Source organism: Vitis vinifera, chromosome 15, assembly GCF_030704535.1.
Source record: "Vitis vinifera cultivar Pinot Noir 40024 chromosome 15, ASM3070453v1".
NCBI classification, from domain to species: domain Eukaryota; kingdom Viridiplantae; phylum Streptophyta; class Magnoliopsida; order Vitales; family Vitaceae; genus Vitis; species Vitis vinifera.
The window spans coordinates 12,596,183-12,613,781 of NC_081819.1; the positions used below are offsets into that span (position 1 = coordinate 12,596,183).

At 34.0% G+C, this 17,599-nt stretch overlaps 1 protein-coding gene across 2 annotated transcripts in view; it reads right to left on the reverse strand.

Annotated features, from left to right (window-relative positions):
* Window positions 1-1,100: 1,100 nt before the first annotated feature.
* Window positions 1,101-17,599, reverse strand: part of LOC100247844 (DNA replication ATP-dependent helicase/nuclease JHS1) — a 46,095-nt gene continuing 29,596 nt past the window's right edge. Inside the window, exons 20-34 of one of the 2 annotated variants that reach the window (XM_010663145.3) lie at window positions 16,875-16,949; window positions 16,544-16,665; window positions 16,353-16,425; window positions 16,152-16,256; window positions 15,845-16,012; window positions 10,277-10,346; window positions 10,046-10,197; window positions 4,500-4,577; window positions 4,309-4,401; window positions 4,082-4,219; window positions 2,655-2,694; window positions 2,494-2,567; window positions 2,195-2,332; window positions 1,676-1,795; window positions 1,101-1,397 (exon numbers count right to left, since the gene is read on the reverse strand). In XM_010663145.3, the coding sequence (XP_010661447.1) occupies window positions 1,239-1,397; window positions 1,676-1,795; window positions 2,195-2,332; window positions 2,494-2,567; window positions 2,655-2,694; window positions 4,082-4,219; window positions 4,309-4,401; window positions 4,500-4,577; window positions 10,046-10,197; window positions 10,277-10,346; window positions 15,845-16,012; window positions 16,152-16,256; window positions 16,353-16,425; window positions 16,544-16,665; window positions 16,875-16,949 (1,605 nt within the window). In that variant the 3' untranslated portion in view covers window positions 1,101-1,238. Of the gene's footprint in view, window positions 1,398-1,675; window positions 1,796-2,194; window positions 2,333-2,493; window positions 2,568-2,654; window positions 2,695-4,081; window positions 4,220-4,308; window positions 4,428-4,499; window positions 4,578-10,045; window positions 10,198-10,276; window positions 10,347-15,844; window positions 16,013-16,151; window positions 16,257-16,352; window positions 16,426-16,543; window positions 16,666-16,874; window positions 16,950-17,599 lie in introns of those variants that run through there. The other variant, XM_010663146.3, reaches the window with a different exon arrangement.

Sequence of the window (17,599 nt, forward strand, 5' to 3'; positions counted from 1 at the left end):
TTTTTATTTTTTTCCATCAAAACGATGTCGTTTTGATATGTATATAAACCCTTTTTTAATCCTTCCTCCCTCTCCTGCCTGCTTCGTCTCCTCCTAGCACACCCGCTAGAGCAATTGCCTCTCACGTTGACGAGGACCCACTACATTCCAAATCTAAAATCTCCCATTTTGAGTTGTACTTTGGAATCTTTCAAATTTTTTTAATATTTAATATTTTATAATTTTATTCCAAATTGATTTATTGAATTAGAATCTCAATATTCATTGAAATTTCATTTGAATAATTAAATCATTTATTTACATTTTATATATTTGTTTATTTTCATTTTATTTATTTTGATTTCTAGAATATCTTATTTGAGTTTAAATGAATTAATAAAATCATTAAAGACATTAGAAATTAAAATAAATTTTTGGAAATAATCAATAAATCAAACATTGTGATCCCTTCTTTAAATAATTTTAAATAAATTTAAAATTTTTTATTTTTTTTAAAAAAAATCTGATTTTTAAATTTTAAATAAACCTTTTATTTTAAAGTAAATTTATGAAAGAAATTGATGAATGATGATTAAAATTGTTGTTTTTGTTTACAATTTGATAGAAAATTTAGGTAGAACTTATCATTTCAATTTTTATAATTTTAATAATGTATAAAATATTTATTTATGATATCACCAATTCGACCGTAGTTAAACCACCAATTCGACCGCAATTAAACCACCAATTCGACCGAGGTTAAACCACTTATTCGAACACTGTTAAACCACCAATCCGACCAATGAACCATGAGCCGATAACTTTTCCAATTTAATGATCGATCCAATTCTAAAAACATTACTTTTAATCAAAGAACCCCTTAAAAAATCTCACTTCATTTGATACAATTTCCAAAATAAAATCAAAAGACTCAAACTTACAACTCTAGTTAACCATGCCTCTGACAACATTCAAATACTCACTTATGTTTTTTTAGCTATTTGGATATGGGCCAACAATGTACACCAAGCAAACAAAAATGAATTCCTTCATCAAGCAATTTTGACACTCATCTTTTCACTTCCCTCATTCTTTTTGTGATATTTCAAGAAAGCTTAATATTGTTCTAATGAAGATGAATTTTTCTACATGAGATATATTTTATCTACAATTCTGATTTCTGGAAATGTTACAAGAATAATCACAAAATTTCCCATAACACTGAAAAAATATGAGAAGTGGCAAAAAAATATTTACACTCATCTCAACTGGGAACATCTTTTCAGCTCTCCCTTGTAGTTGATATCCTTCAAGGAAACATTTAATCTGCCAGACTGCTCCTCAACCTTCTCAATGAGAAGCCTCAACAGTGGTACTTTAGAGAGGGTTCTAAATGAACCTACCATGATTAACTTCCTCTGCAGAAAACAAAATTCAAGCTGATGATCAAACTGACATGGAATTTTGAGGATATTTAATTTTTCTCTATTTTTCACTTTGAGATAGTTACTTGAGCATAGGAATACTTACTAAGATTAGATTTTTTTTATTTTTTTTTTTCACATGTATTGCTTATATGGTCAGTGCATAGAAATAAAATCATGGATGTAAATTTTCAATTTCCAAGTCAACTGTTATTGCAAATAAAATAAAAAATGCAAAAAAAATAAAACAGCATGGTTCTAATGATGCCTACCTTGGCACGTGTAAGCGCCACGTTAATCCTATGCCAGTCACCAAGCAGCGATGAAGTACAATTCCTTGGATTTTCACTGGACCTTACAAATGACACCAGAATGCAGTCTTTATCCCTTCCCTGAAGAGTTTAAAGGAAAAATGGGGCCTGTGAAAGGTGATTATGTGGCTTTTGTGATCTAGACATTAACTAGGAAATATAATTTGAATACTACAATTCAGAGAAAAAATTGATTACAAGAAGCTTAATTGATGGTTGAGAAACATCATAGGTTAGGAACACTTAAAAACTGTTCAAAATTTGGCACAAGTTAGGTGCCATTTGAAATCTTAAGGTTCACATGTGAGTGCAACACACAAAAAGGACTGAGCACTAAAGCTTAGCAATGTGATTGGCATTTCAAATAATTTTGCCCCTAAAGTTATTCCATAAAATTTATGGGTCATTATATTAACTTCCAAAAAGTAAAAAATAAGCATTTAAGAATCATTTTAGAAGATACGTATGCTTGAGCATGACCTGGTATTTATCAATAGTATTTATCTCCACAGAGGTCGTGGAAACAGTATGTCGGATGAGATTTGCCTGTGAGTTATAGGGTGTAATGATGCCAATATCTTCCCCTTCAATGCCATTGTTGACCAATTCTTCTGCCACCTATGTAATAACAAAAAAATAAATAAAATAAAATAAGAGGAATGAACGACAACCAGTAATGCTCCCAGCTAATCAACCACGTCACAAAACAAGAAATCAAAGGGAAACTTGTGTTACTTTTGAACAGAACTATTGATAGAACGTTCATGTGACAATCATACCTCTGAAATGATGCAAGCTTCAATTGGGTTATTAACAGTCTTGTGATCCTTTGCCTCAAAAGCTGACAACATATCTAAGTTGGAAGCATAATTTGGTCAGAATACCAAGCTATGTAACTATCTTCAATGGCAAATTAAAAAGAGATTAACATTTAACAAACCTGTATTAATAAATATAACCGGTCTTTCAGGATCCAAAGCCTGCACCAGTTAATACCATTAGGGTTTAAACTTGACTTGGCTAAAATTTGTCATTCCAAAAGTAGATTCAAATTTTATATTGACATCCCCCTAAATTTTTGCTACTCCACACAAAAATACAATTGCTAAACTTTACCAGCAAGAAGACATGTGGAGAATATGTATAGTTCCAACTAAGGGGTATTAGCGACAGAGGAAAATAAGATATAATGATCCAAGAATTCTGACCCATCTGCAGAATATCAGTTAATTTGAATGACAGGCTTTTCAAAGATGCTCCAAAATTTTGCTAGTGAATCCTCATCCAGTAGAGCACTCCTTTATTACTTCATTTATAATGACATTTTTAGAAGTTAGGAGGATAACCAACAGTATAAAAACAGCTTGAGGGATTTTAAAAATTAAGCAAAATCGTATTAGTTTTACACACCCATGAACCAAGGCTTTGTAATCAACTATAAGGTGCATGACTAGTCTGATCAATCTTTTATTTATTTATTTATTTAATAAGTGGACATGTTTCTTCAATTATTTGGTTATATTTCAATTTTTTTTTTTTTAGCCAAGTTTTCTTTTTTATTTAACCGTCTCTCTGATGAACCTGAAGCTGTCTTTTCAGTATTCAATAATAAACTCATTTAATATTAAATTTAATCCATAATGGAATATTAACCATGTCTTAGTATTTCTAAATATTTCTAAATATATTTCAATATTTCTCAAGTTCCTTGGTGCATGTATTGTTTTCTTTCATTTCTATGTTTCAAGTTATTTTCACATACATTTTAAGTGTATCAGAAAAAAAAAAAAGTTTTAATAAATAATAGTCAGTTCAGTTCAATTTATTGTCAATTTTGAAATGGAAAACTACAAACAGAACCAATTCCATTCAGTTTTAAATTTATAAACCTGAAATCGTGAAAAATTATGTAAAACCAATCATTTCAGTTCAGTTCAGTTTGGACAGGTTTTTTGAGCCACTCAGATTTTTACATAACCCTAAGTCTAGGGGATTTTCTCCTACTTTGTTCCATTTTTTATTGCAACCGTACACAACATTTCATAGAATGTGAGAAAATTTTCCCTTAATTTTAACCTGTAACCAACCTAAAATCAGTCTCATTCTAACCTAGATCCCATAATCAACAGTCCCCTACATATATAGGCAACCTTATTTTAATATCTTAAGACTTGACCCATATTATTGTCAACTACCAAGGCAGGCATCAGATGAATGTATAAAGGCCTCAATAAAATAGAAGATAAAAGTAAATAACCATGGGCCTTTTACATGAATGAAAATGGAAAAAAGAAAAAGAAAAAACATTTACAGCCAAGACAAAAGAAAACTAAATAATTGATATTAAAATTACTGAACTTTTCTGACCTCCTTTAGCCATGATGAAATAGAATTTGAACTTGAAAACTTGAGCCTTGCATTCGCTATTTGTGAGGAACCACAACGCAGTCTGTTACCATATATCAAGGCATTTGATAGTGCCATAATGCTTTGACACATGCGGTACTGTTTACATAATTATTACTTAGTATATAACTATGTTATGGAAAGATCAGTAAAAAAGAGGCAAGCCATAAAAATTCAATTTGATTAACCTGGCTCTGCAATGCCGAAATTGCTTGAGGGTGTGCTTCTGAGAGCCTGCAAAACAGGCTTATTCCCATTCCATTTTCCCGAGCCTCAGCACTCTAGAAATTAATTAGGAATATAGACACTTTTGTTCACTCATAAGTCATGGCAGGGAAAGTTTGAGCAATTAGAACAAAAAAACATAAGATATATATACCTGAACAAGTGGAGGTAGTTGATAATGATCTCCAACAAGGACAAATATTGAAGCAAACATCAAGGGCCCCAAGGATACCTGAAGAGATACTGAAATCACTAATAGACCAACTATGAAGCTTGATAGAACTAACTGCTTTAATTAAATCATTCAAGACCAATACTTTAAGTACATGAACCGCAATTTTCATAGGGACTAAGTTACAATCTTGTAAATAAAAGTAAAGCACAAGAAGAAATATGTTTAATCTTTTATATAAAAAGCAAAATCCAGGGAACAGCATTAGATGTATGCATGCAACAGTTAATTTTAATAAAAGAGCGGTTAAAGTAGATTTAAGAATTTATTTTCAGTGAGAAGGAGCTCCTAGCTCCACTGCATTCATTTCTTGAACATATTTTGTAGCTCCACATTTTAATTAAAGGTGACTTTTCTTTGTTTTTGTAGTTAGTATCTACTCTCTTTCAAAAAGAAAAAGAAGTGATAAGGAAATAAAAACAAGGATATGATCTTACATAAAAGCATTGTATACATGTTTTAAAAGTATAGTATGGTTTATTTAATGGTTTCAATGCTGGATGGAGAGGCCAAGTGTGGGAGGAGATTTTGGATGTACTCTCTACAAATGAATCTCTTCTCTTTTTTAATGCTTATCATGAGCCACTCATGTATTTGAGGTGGATTGTTAATGATTTGAGGTTTTAAAATCAATTATTAGAAGAGTGAGTGTATTCTGGTGGGCAAGGTTTTCAAATGTAAGGCATGCAAGTTGCTTTCTACATACTCGGGCTTTTGCTTTATAAATATTTAGGCCTCTACCTAGGAGCCCTAAATAAATCTTCAGCAGTGTGGAATGTGTTTGAGGAGAGGTTCAGGGAAAGCTTGCTTCCCCAAAAAGGAAACCCTTGATGAGAAGGGAAGGTTGAATATGTTAAAAAGCACTTTATCCAGTTTCACGTCTACTTTAGATCCTTATTCATGCTTCCTAGCAACACAACTCAGGCCAGAGATGGTCTAGGCTCAATTCCTTTGAGCAAAAGCCTCTTGAGAAGATGGATCGAATGGGATGGTGAAAAATTTTTTCAGATAAAATGAAGGGTGTTTTGGATCATCATAGTATGTCAATTCTTAATAAAACTCCTCTTGCCTCTAGATAAATAGTTGAGGAGATTTGCAATGGAGCACAACTTTTGGAAAAGGGTTATTTTTTGGTAAATTAGGAGAAAAGCTTAGGATTCAGTGCTCTTAGGAGAGGAGGAAAGGGCGGTTTGGAGTTGGTGCTTAGTAAGCCATCTGTGGAAATTTTTGCTCCTCAAGGACTAGTTTGGTTGTGGGTGATGACCTCATAATGAAGCTTTGACTGGGCATTTGATATGGGATTTCACTATTAAGAATTCCTTTCCCTCTTTGTTAGCATAGTTCTGAACACAAATACTTGGGTGGTTGATATTTAGAACTTGCCATGTGGCAGCAAACACTAGAGTCCTTATTTTATAAAGAGTTTTAAGATTCAAGTTTGAGGGTGTGGTTGCAATCCTACAATGGGTTCAATTGATAGAAGTGAGTAGAGGTCATGAGGATCAGTCATAGGAGTACATTAAGAATAAGTTTTTTAGCCATTAATCCTTTTTTAGGCCCTTGGACTGCTGATTTAGAGGCTTTTTCCCTAGAATGGAGTTACAGGTTCAAACTGTCATTCTAAAGTGAGTTTAGTAGCATGGGAGGTGGTATGGGATAAAATTCAACAATTGATCAGCTTAAGAAGAAAATTAGGCGATCAGCTTAAGAAGAAAATTAGGCATTTAGTTTATCGTTCCTATATGTTAAAGCTTCATCAGGAATTGGTGAATCACATTCTAATCTATTATAGTTTAAAACAGATTTTGTGGAGCTCTTGGTTCTCTTTTTTAGGTCTTTTAGGCCCTTCATCTGCAAAAGAGGTTAGACTTGGTTGCCGTGTGAGTTGTGTCAGCAAGAAGCTTGAGAACATATGGAGAATGAACTCATTGTGCCTGTTTTGGTCATTTGGATATAGGGGAACCTAGAAATTTTTTATTACAATGAGAGTCCAGTTGAGTCTTTAAAAAAGCTTCTCTAAGAGATTTATGTGTGGGCGGGAACTCACTAGGGTTGCTAAATGCCTCATTGATTATCCACCCAAGCTGTTAGCTTTGTTGTGTTTCTTTTTTCTTTTAGAATAGCACCCTTTGATGAACTTATTTTGCATATCAGAAAATAACTATTAGTCCCTTGGTGTTGCTATTTTATAGATTCAATGCTCTTAGTGCCACAAGTGGCCCAGTGGGTGAAAAGAATATAATGGACAATGTGTGAAATTTTTTTATCCTTGTCTGCTAAATTTGAAGAGGAAATATACAAAAGCTAGGAATAGGCAAAACTCATAGTGACAAGATTTGCCACCGCCTGTTCACTTTGAAAGATATATTGGCCTAAAAGATTGGATTTAGGGTCACATTTGCATTAAAAGAGTGACTAAAGCTAAGTGATACAATGAATGTCTAAAAATTGTTTCAAGTGATGTCAACTTTTGGCAAGGATTAAGTTTTTGCTTAAAACATGTCCTTCCTCTTTATTTTCTAAGGCTTGTGGATAGGGATGTAAAACCGGAACAAGATCTATCTCTAAAACAAAAAATAGAGAAAAAAAAATGGAAGAAATTCAATTTTGTGAAGAGTACATATTTAACTAAAAAGAGATTCTACTATTCTCTTCTTCTAGTCACTTTATTTCCATAAAAGAAATCCCTTGTACATAACAAGCTTAACATGATGTTTCTTGAAGAAAAAGATAATTATTAACCCCAATGTGTACAACTACTTGCATGCATAAACCTTAACAGTTTGTCTTAGCATAATCCCAACCCAACCTTGAGTTTTTAGCTTAGAAGTGATGTTGGTACAATTTATACAAAATCAAATTTAATTTAGGTTACTTTCTAGGAGTTCTTACCTATTAAAGGCGTTAGGGGTAAAAGTTGAATGAGCTTCATACATTATTGACTCATTACCCAAGAGCTTAAACTTTTAGGAGAATTGGTTGTTCAACATAACATGAAAAAACTCTTTTAGTAGAATGTCATGGGTTCAAACGTCACCCTATTGTTTATCCCCTCAATTTATTGAGCCCACATGCAAGCCTAAAGAAGACTATCCAAGAGGTTGGGTGCTACAGCTAAAGCCCAAACAATCTTGATATATATTATTGGCCTGCTACTCATTAGGTAAGGTGTTTAGGCTAAAGCTTGAATGAGCTTAATATACATTGTTGACTTACTACCTTACAGCTTAAGCTTCTAGGAAAATTGATCATACAACAAAAATATTTAGCTAGTTAAAACAATCTTTGCATTTAGACCTTTCAAAGGGCATCTAGATCATTTCAAAGGTAGTTTATGGCCATAATGACACTAAAGGGGTGCATATTGATCTAATTTGGCATCCCATATATTTGATATGTTTTAATGAATTTGAGATGGCATTTTGCTCATTGAAAGTGACAAACTTCTCATAGGTTCTGTTGTGCAAATCATTGTTTTAGGGAATGTACTTCATTCTGATGTTGATGTTTGTTACTCCTTTGCTATGTGAAGTTTGGCCAATTTATTTCGTGTTGTAGTTTCTTTATTTTTATTAGGTATCAAACAGTCCCAGATATCCTTGTTCTTTGGTAGCATGGTGATGGCTCCTTGTGCTCTATGTTAAGATGATGATCATTGTGTATAATCAAATAACTAACCATTACTAATTTGACTCCATGTAACATAAATCTATCAAAATACCATTAATAGTAGCACCTTAGGGTTTCTACGTTATCTTTTCCTTTTTTCCATGATTAAACTTCGAAGATGCACCCACATCAAGGTTGAAATGAGTTAGCATCTAGAATGAGAATCCCACCTAGCAATATTACAAATGTTGGGAACATCACTTGGAAGCAATCAACATTATTTTATTAAGAGTGAGTGAACTCAAGACAGGTCACACTCAAATGGTATAAATAACCAATCAATGAATTTGAATCAATGATGGGAAGCCAATAACTCAATAATGGATTTCTCATTTTGTAGAATGCTGAAGGAATCTGGGATACTCTAGCTCAGATATGTTAGCATGACAGCATGAGGAATATCTCACCGACCTTTCAGTTAAAAAATCAAATCCATGGGACAACATCTCAGTATTTACTTCTCAATTTTGAAGCAAAGTGAGTGGAAACACACTACTATTAGAATAGTTTGCCAATGATGCTGCTAAGTTGCAAGAGTTACTGGCACTAGTGATGCTTTTGAGTTTGTAGCAGACTAAACCCAAAATATAATCATGTTCTTACACTGTTGCACACGTCCTACGTAGAAAGCAATTCCCTCTTCAAGATTATGCTCATACTAGAGAGAGAGAGTGAGAGAGAGAGAAGTACATGGCAAGCAAACTTAGTATTACCTTTGAGGGAGAAATCTGCTCTTTATATGCAATGAGACAGGGAAGAAGCATCGCAGAAGTACGGTTAGTAGGATATTGGGAGATGAGAAGGATAAGCTAAAACGTGATTATCACAAGAAGGCTCATTGTACCAAGGAAGTTTCTTAAGCTTGTGAGTTCAAACCCCACCACTTGTTTGTTTCCACCATTAATTGAGCCCACTTGCAAGTACCAAATAAGGCTGCCTGTGAAGCAAGGTGTTATGATTGCAACCCAAATAAGCTTGATATACATTGTTGGTTAGCCTATTACATAACAACTTAAAGTTTTAGGTCAATTGGTAGCTTAACAAGAAGCATTATCGAGACTCCGAATTATCCCTCACATCATGCCTTCCAATGACAAGGAATGAAGTAGATGATTCACAACAACTGTAATAAGAATAGATTGCAATTTCTTTGACACAAAGCCGAAAACCTTGCACAATCTCATTAGTCCAATAACCAGAGTGGCTCTCAAAATTATCAATCAGTTTAATGGCTTCAAAGATTAGCCCATACTCCCCTTTTTCTTAGAAGTACATTTCTTCTCTCGTAAAAAAGTTCATTTTAGACTGGAGTCAAGTACATATGCAAACTGAGTCAGGTCATTAATGATAGGTGGTCTTCTTCTAATTACTGAACATTTCAAGGGAATTTCAGTAACCTGAAAGTAAGAAAGACTATAGGTGCAAAATGAACATATTGAAGTTGGTTAATATACAGTGAATGCAGGCTTGACTTGCATCCTTCCATTTGCAAATCAGATTGTTAACATTCTAGCTAGGAGAGAGTACAAATTCCCAAATTTGTACGATTTTGAGTAAGATAGATATTATTAGTTGTTTTTCCTATTTTTCATTATACTTTATGGTAACAACATTTCAAGTCATTTCTTTCTTTGTTATCTTCTATTCTTCCTTTTTCTCTATTTCATAATTAAATCCTAGTAAGTAACATGTTCAAATCCATTTTGTATCTTCTTGCATGTACAAGTAACACCAATAAAAGCATTTTCTAGTTGCAATCGCACATTTATAAAGGAACATAAATTAACAAGAAAGCGTACTGGGAGGGTGGTCTGCCCAGCTTCATCCATGATGCATATGTCAAACCTCTTGTTGGCAAGCAAGGGATTAGTTATCCCCAAACAAGTAACTGCAACAACGCTGACTTGGTCTAATCTTAGTTTAATGTCTTCAACACTATGTATGTCCATTCCTGCAATAGAAACTTCAATACTAAAAGAAAAAGTACATACACAAAAGAAAAAGAATGATCTTAGTATATGAATTCCCACCTGAAAAGCAATGCCCTTGAATTTCTTCATGCACCACTTCATGTCTTCCAATACGCACAAAATCTATGTTCTGCAATTGTCTTTCAATGCCGTAAACAATAGTAACATAATTGGAACTGCATGGTATACTACGATAATAAAGATAATTGAAAAATAAAGCTAAAAAACAAAAATATAAGCTGCAGTTATAATTCATTCATAAGTGTTCCTGTAAAAACCACATGAGCATTGCAGCCCCTGAGTCTACATTAAGTCCCATTTTAATGTTAATTTTGGCAGGCCTAAGGTTGAGGATCTCAACAAGAACTTGGATCTCAGATGATATCTGCCATTGTACACAAAGACAAACGCTCCTGTCCTTGGAAACTTTTTGCCCTTGTTAATATTCAAGCATAAATACCATGCTTTTTGAATATTTGCTTTAAGGGAGATTAATCCAAATATTGCTTTCTCCAACATGCACTGATTATTCGATGGTGTTCCAATCTCTTTAATAAAAATTCCAGAGAATGGGAATTGGTAGTCCTAGAGACATTACTTTAAGGATTTAAATTTTAATGGCCATTGTTTCCCCAGTCATTATTTCTATGTACAACTTCAATTCAACCGATCCAAAATATAAGCCCTTCCCTGAGATTTAGAACCATATCAGAACTTCATATTTCAAGCATGATAATAATGTTAAATAAAAAAATTATGAAGTACAACTATATTTTATTTAGAAATTGAAAGTGCGATTACAATTTTTTTTTTTTTTTTGATAAGTTGAAAGTGCTACATTACAATTATTAAGATTTATAGTTACCGTCACTTTTCTTATTTTTATACAAGGATTAAAATAATGGAAATTGTCAAAATATCGGTGGTTTTATTTTACAGAAATTTCAGGAAATATTAAAAATATCGGATAAAATTTTAAAAAAAAATATCGATAGGATAATAATTGATCAAAATTATCGAAATATTGAAAAAATTACAAGCAACAATAAGTAATAATATATATATTGGAATTGTTTTATTGAAGAAAATAATATAATTATGATAAAACTTATGAGGTTATAACACTAAAATAATGTTTACTAATAAGCAATATGAATTTTGAAAATATATACTAAAGACTAAAATTCTTTTAAACTAATTTTTTTATAAAATAATATACGTATCAAAAAATTAATAGCAATGGTCAAGCATAAATTCATATTAGTGTGGAGAAAAAATTCATTTTATTGAAAAAAGAAGTTACATTTCAATATTTAAAATCAAAACATATTACAATTATAAAATAGTAGAAATTTTATGCAAAAAATATTTATACTAAAAACTCTAACATAAAACTACTCAAATTTTTATTACTTATTTCATATTTTAATCTAATTTTCTACTAGACTTATCTTAAATTCTTTTATTATTTTTAAAAAGTTAAAAACTACCAATAAAATTATTAATTTTAGTAAAAAAATTTATTACATTTTGAATAAAAAATTAAACCATTCAAAAATTTTCAACAAGATTTTTTAAAAGTTTATTTTGAAAGTTTCATTAACAAATTTGTTTGACATTTTTTTGTTGTAAATATATTTAAATTATTAAAATTATTGAAAGTTGTAGTCATAATTCATCTTAGAAAATTTAATATTATTTAATATTTATATTTTATGAAATATGAAAAAAAATTATTTTTAGTAATTGTTTTACTAGTTTAGTTATTTGCCCAATAATTTTATCTTTTAATATTCTAAAATTAAAAATTAAAAATTATAATTATAATTATAATTATTTAAATTAAGAATTAATGTGATAAATATGAAAAAAAAAAAGTGAAAGGATTATATAAAGTAAAAGGATAATATAAAATAAAAATAAAAAGATGATTAGGTCAATTTTTTCCCAAATACTCACATATTCCACGATGTATTAACATGGCATGCATCTAACCACTTGTTCTTTCTTGTCATCAATATTTTTCCAATTTTTTGCCAAAATAGACAATTTCCAGTCCCATGGCGTTTCCCCTTGCCTTTTTCTTTCAATTGTCATTGATAACTAATTATATCAACAATATTTCCCTGTCTTTCACCAAATTTTTGAACCTTCTTTTTATCTAAGCTCTTTTTATTGGTCCACATGCCAAAAAGAAAGAGAAGAGTTGTGGCACATTAAGTGCCCCTACACCTTTTTTATTAGGCGCTTCTATATATATATACTTTTATATTGCTTATATATATAGGATTAGCTATTCTCACTTTTGATTTATTAGTAATCAACCATACATCTTTTAAGATAAAAATTTTCTTTATTAGACAAATTTTTTTTGATAAGCAAAAGCAGAAAATATATTAAAGAAGGCCGAAAGGCCGCACCGCATACAGGAGGTATACAAAGCAGCCACAAGGCCAAAAAAACAAAAACAAGAACACCTCACCAGCCCTTAGGGGACCGCTACCCACTCCAAGAAGCCTAGAAGTGAAGAGGACTCCTCTCCCCTATACAACTTAGCCCAACTCCACAAACTACATATAAAAGAATTCTTAAGAGTCTGAATAGCCAAAAGACCCCCTCTAAAAGCTAACCTATTTCTTTCCTTCCACACCGTCCAAAAAATACATAACGGAATGGTCTTCCATATCTTCTTCCTTTTTTTACCCACAAAAGGGCCCCGCCAACAGAACAACGTCTCTTTGACCTTCTCTGGAAACACCCACTGAACCCCAAATAAGGCAAAGACGATATCCCAAAGGATCCTAACCGTTGTACAGTGTAAAAGGATGTGATTTACATTTTCCTCTTCACAACCACACAAAAAACAACAATTTAGGAGCTGCCACCCGCGCATTTGCAGCCTATCCAACGTGAGTATTTTTTCCCAAGTAGCCTCCCACGCAAAAAAAGCCACTTTGGTTGGGACCTTATCCACCCAAATATTTTTTTCCCGGAAAAACAAGAGAATTAAGGGCTGCCAGCAGATTGTAGGCCACCCGAATCCGAAAACTGGCAGAATCCCCACCTTTCCAAAGCACTGAATCCTCCTCTGGGGTTACCCTGATGTCCCTTAGCAAAAAGAGCAGATCTTCTATCAGCACCAGCTCCCAATCATTAGAATCTCTAACCAATTTGAGATTCCACCCTCCTTGGCCAAGCCTTGGGTCCCACACATCATTCATTAATTCATTACTGCACACTGCCAAGGCAAAAATCTGGGGAAACGCTTGGGACAGCGCTTCGTTGCTGCACCAATGATCAATCCAGAACATGATCTTTGTCCCCCTCACCACCTTGAACTTCATGTTATTCCAGCACCAGCTCATCTCCTTTAAAATCTCCTTCCAAACTCCCACTCCAAAGGGCCCTCGAGCTTCCTTAGATTTCCAACCACAGCCCTCCAGCCCATGCTTCACCCCGATCACCTTCTTCCACAAAACATCCTTCTCAACGGCAAATCTCCAAATCCACTTGCCCAATAAGACCTTGTTCAATAACCCCATCCTCCTAATACCAAGACCCCCCTTCTCCTTTTGAGTACACACCACCTTCCAAATAATTAAATTGATTTTCCTACCCGTGTTTCCCCCTTCCTAAAGAAAATCTCTTTGTAATTTCTCAAGCCTTTTAGCCACTGACTTAGGCATGCTAAAGATGGACATTTGATAAATAGTAATGCTAGCTAGGGTACTCTTAATCAGGGTGATTCTCCCGCCCTTAGACAAGTATTGTCTTTTCCAACGGGCAAGTCTTCTCCTCATTCTTTCCTCCACCCCGTCCCACGTGGACAAGGCCTTGTGTCGGGCCCTAAGGGGGGCAGCCCCAAGTATTTAACCGGAAAGCTCCCAATTCTGCAGCCTAATTCCACCGCCATTTCCTCAATATTATCAATCTCCCCTACTGGTATCAGCTCACTCTTGGCTAGATTGATCCTAAGCCCAGAAGCCACCTCAAACCATGCCAAAATCCATCCAAGATGAGTTAATTGATCCTTGCTGGCCTCGCAGAAGAGAATAGTGTCGTCTGCAAAGAGCAGATGAGACACCATAATCTCCGCATCCCCTCTACCTCTTAGCCTACAACCGGAAATGAAGTTCCCCTGCACTGCCCGCCTAATGAGTGCACTCAGCACTTCCATGCCCAAGATAAAAAGATAAGGAGAAATTGGGTCTCCTTGACGCAGACCCTTAGAGCTGGAGAAGAAGCCTGCTGGAACCCCGTTGATAAGGACAGAAAATTTTGCCGTTGAAAAACACCACCACATCCAATCCATCCAGCACGACCCAAAGCCCATCTTTTTCAAGACCTTCATAAGGAAACTCCAACTGATGCTGTCATAGGCTTTCTCAATATCCAATTTGCACACCAGCCCCTTTTCTTTCCTCTTCTGCTAGTAGTCAACCACCTCATTAGCTATGAGAGAGGCGTCTAGAATTTGTCTCCCCCTCACAAACGCATTCTGATCAGCCAAAACCACCTTGTTTAACACCCTTTTCAGCCTATTGGCCAACACTTTGGCCATAAGCTTATACAGCCCCCCTAGCAAACTGATAGGCCGAAACTCCCCTAGGTCCTCAGCCCCACCTTTTTTTGGAATGATGACCAAGAAAGTAGCGTTCATCTTTTACCAAGTGCTAGATTCTTTCACAGTATCCAATTGTTTTTCACTATATCAATATCATCATACTTTCCTAATTAACATAAAAGCATAACAAATTAACTCCAATCAATTGATTTTACCTCAAAATTTGGCCTTTTCTTAACTATCAAGTAAAAGATCCTATTCCAAATTCATAACCCACCAATTCAAGCTAAATCATCAAAAGAAGATTGTGATCCCTTTTTGAGTCCTTTTTCAAGACATCTTGATTCTTTGCACGTGGGGGAAAATTTTCCATTATTCATGCTACTAAACCTGATTTAGTTTTACAAATCAGTCATTTTCAGACATTCATTTTATGTAATTACCACCCAAGGCTTTTTGTGGATGCTTGTGGCTGAACCATTCTGTCAAAAACTTGTTATGACAAAACCAATAGGGTGATATTACTTTAAGAAACCACACACCATGCCCATGCTTTGAATAGTTATATGAATTCCTTACATAGATTACTAAATTTGTACGATGACATGAAACTTTATGTGGCAATACATAGACATTTGAGTGTTGTATTCCAAAATAAAACTGGGTGTCAAATTCAGCAACTTCTCAAAATTTAGACACAAGGACATGGCTGCATATGTATCCATTTGAGAATTGATCAGATTGAACATACATGCTAATATCTGAGTTTGGAGGCACATGAAAGGAATTACGTAGAATAAGATAATCATAGAAGTCACAACCTTGGGCATTAAAATGATCAAAAAGTAATCAGGAGAGAAATGGGTGCTCTCATACTTCCAAAACCACATTTATTAAATGCCATCTCTTTCTTTTATCACCATAAAATTCTCTTTCTCTATATTCAGCAATTAAATTATTCTTTTTTCAGAAACAACTCTAGTTCAAGTGGACAAACTTCAAGATATTGAACAATAGAAGCAACTAACATTCTGTTAATAAGATGGATGAGGGGCAGATATTACCTGAGCTTTTAATTTGATTAGTAAATTATCAACAGCTGAGTTTGTGTAGGACGTAAGCAAAATGGATGCACCTCTCATCAACAAGGCCTTCACAGCATGCACCATAGTGGATGTCTTGCCTGTTCCAGGCATTCCTAAAATTAGAGCATAATCCTTTGCTGTGAGTATCTGAAACAGTGAGTAATAAAGGCATTTGAGGACAGTTAGATTCCAATTAAAAATAGGTAAAGATTAAATGAGAAAACCAGAAGAAACTTGTTTAAGAAATCATGGGACCCCTGCATGAGGAACAAAAATGTACAGGTACCTTGAGTATGGCTTGGCGTTGATCATTATTCAAACTCTTTTCAGAACGTATATAAGATATTGCTGGATCTTGACTGAATATGCAGCCACCATCAAATCTAGGAACCTACAAGGAGTCACCAATGGGCATATGAATAAAAAACGGCCACCATGGTTAGTAAAACCACTGAGTTTAGAATTCAGGTTAGCAAGACATCTTCACCTCAAGGTCAACAATCATCTTCCTAAGATGAGAACCTTGCATGCTTTGTAGAAAGAGTTGTATAAGGTTGAACCTTCAACAAAAACAATCATGAACTTAGGCTACACTGCTCAGATGATTCAAACCAGCCAATGCTACAAGTGAAAAAGTTCCACAATGATGGTTAATATTATTTTGTGTCCAGTAATTACCTCATAACTGCAAATGAAGTAACAATCTCATCCTTGTTGATCCGAAAGACCTCACCAAGGAGATCCTGTTCCTCTGAAGATCTTTTGCTCCAAGGAAGCCTTAAGCGTTTGGAAAAACAAACCTACAAGTTTTTCAAATGATGGTAAATAACACAACTCAACAATCTTATTGATTAGAAAATGACCCTAAAAAACAGTTTGTACTAGTTACGTTCCTTGGCTATAAAATCAGGCATGAATTTGGACGCAGGGGAAACCACTTCTAAGCAGGTCATCTGGCTCAAAAAAAGATGCATCCATGAACGGGAAATTCTGCAAATCTGTTACTTACATAGACATGGAAGCGACTGATATCTGTTATGACTCCACTTGCAAGTGCTAGATGTCCAGATTCAGTGCTAAGTATCTATAGATAAAAAAATAAATAATTAAATGATAAAATTAAAAAAATAATAATAAACAAGCAGCTAAATACTAATTAAAATAAACAACACGCTCCATGAGTAGAAACTATTGTAGCAAATTGTTCAAGGAATGCTAGGACATGTAAATGTAGGTAAAACTACTGGACATACAAATTGTTAGAATGGAAACTTTAGAAATCATGTTCTGCAACTATTATTCACAAACATACAGCTGCATTACATTGAAAAAATGCATATCCTGGGCATCTATGTATTTAAACAACTAAGGATATTAGACCAAGTCATTCAGAAAACCATAACACCTCTGAAATATCACACGTAATACCCTAATATGATGCATCCAAACTCTACAACTAAGATTACTAAACTAGTCGCAATAGTATTTGAGACCTGAACAAAGTGATATCTAGAGTGAGCACTGAAGAGTAACATGTCTGTAAACTGACAAAATGTGAATCAACATGTGGAGGACACCAGATGTTCAGTAATAGCTTTAGAAGTTTCATCAGAATGAACCGATCATCGGATCTCCTAATTATCAAGTTTTGAACTTGACCATAGAAACAGTACAAGTGGGGATAGCAGCCCAGAAGCATTGCTTCTTGAGATTTTATATACTCGCAAGCCCCAT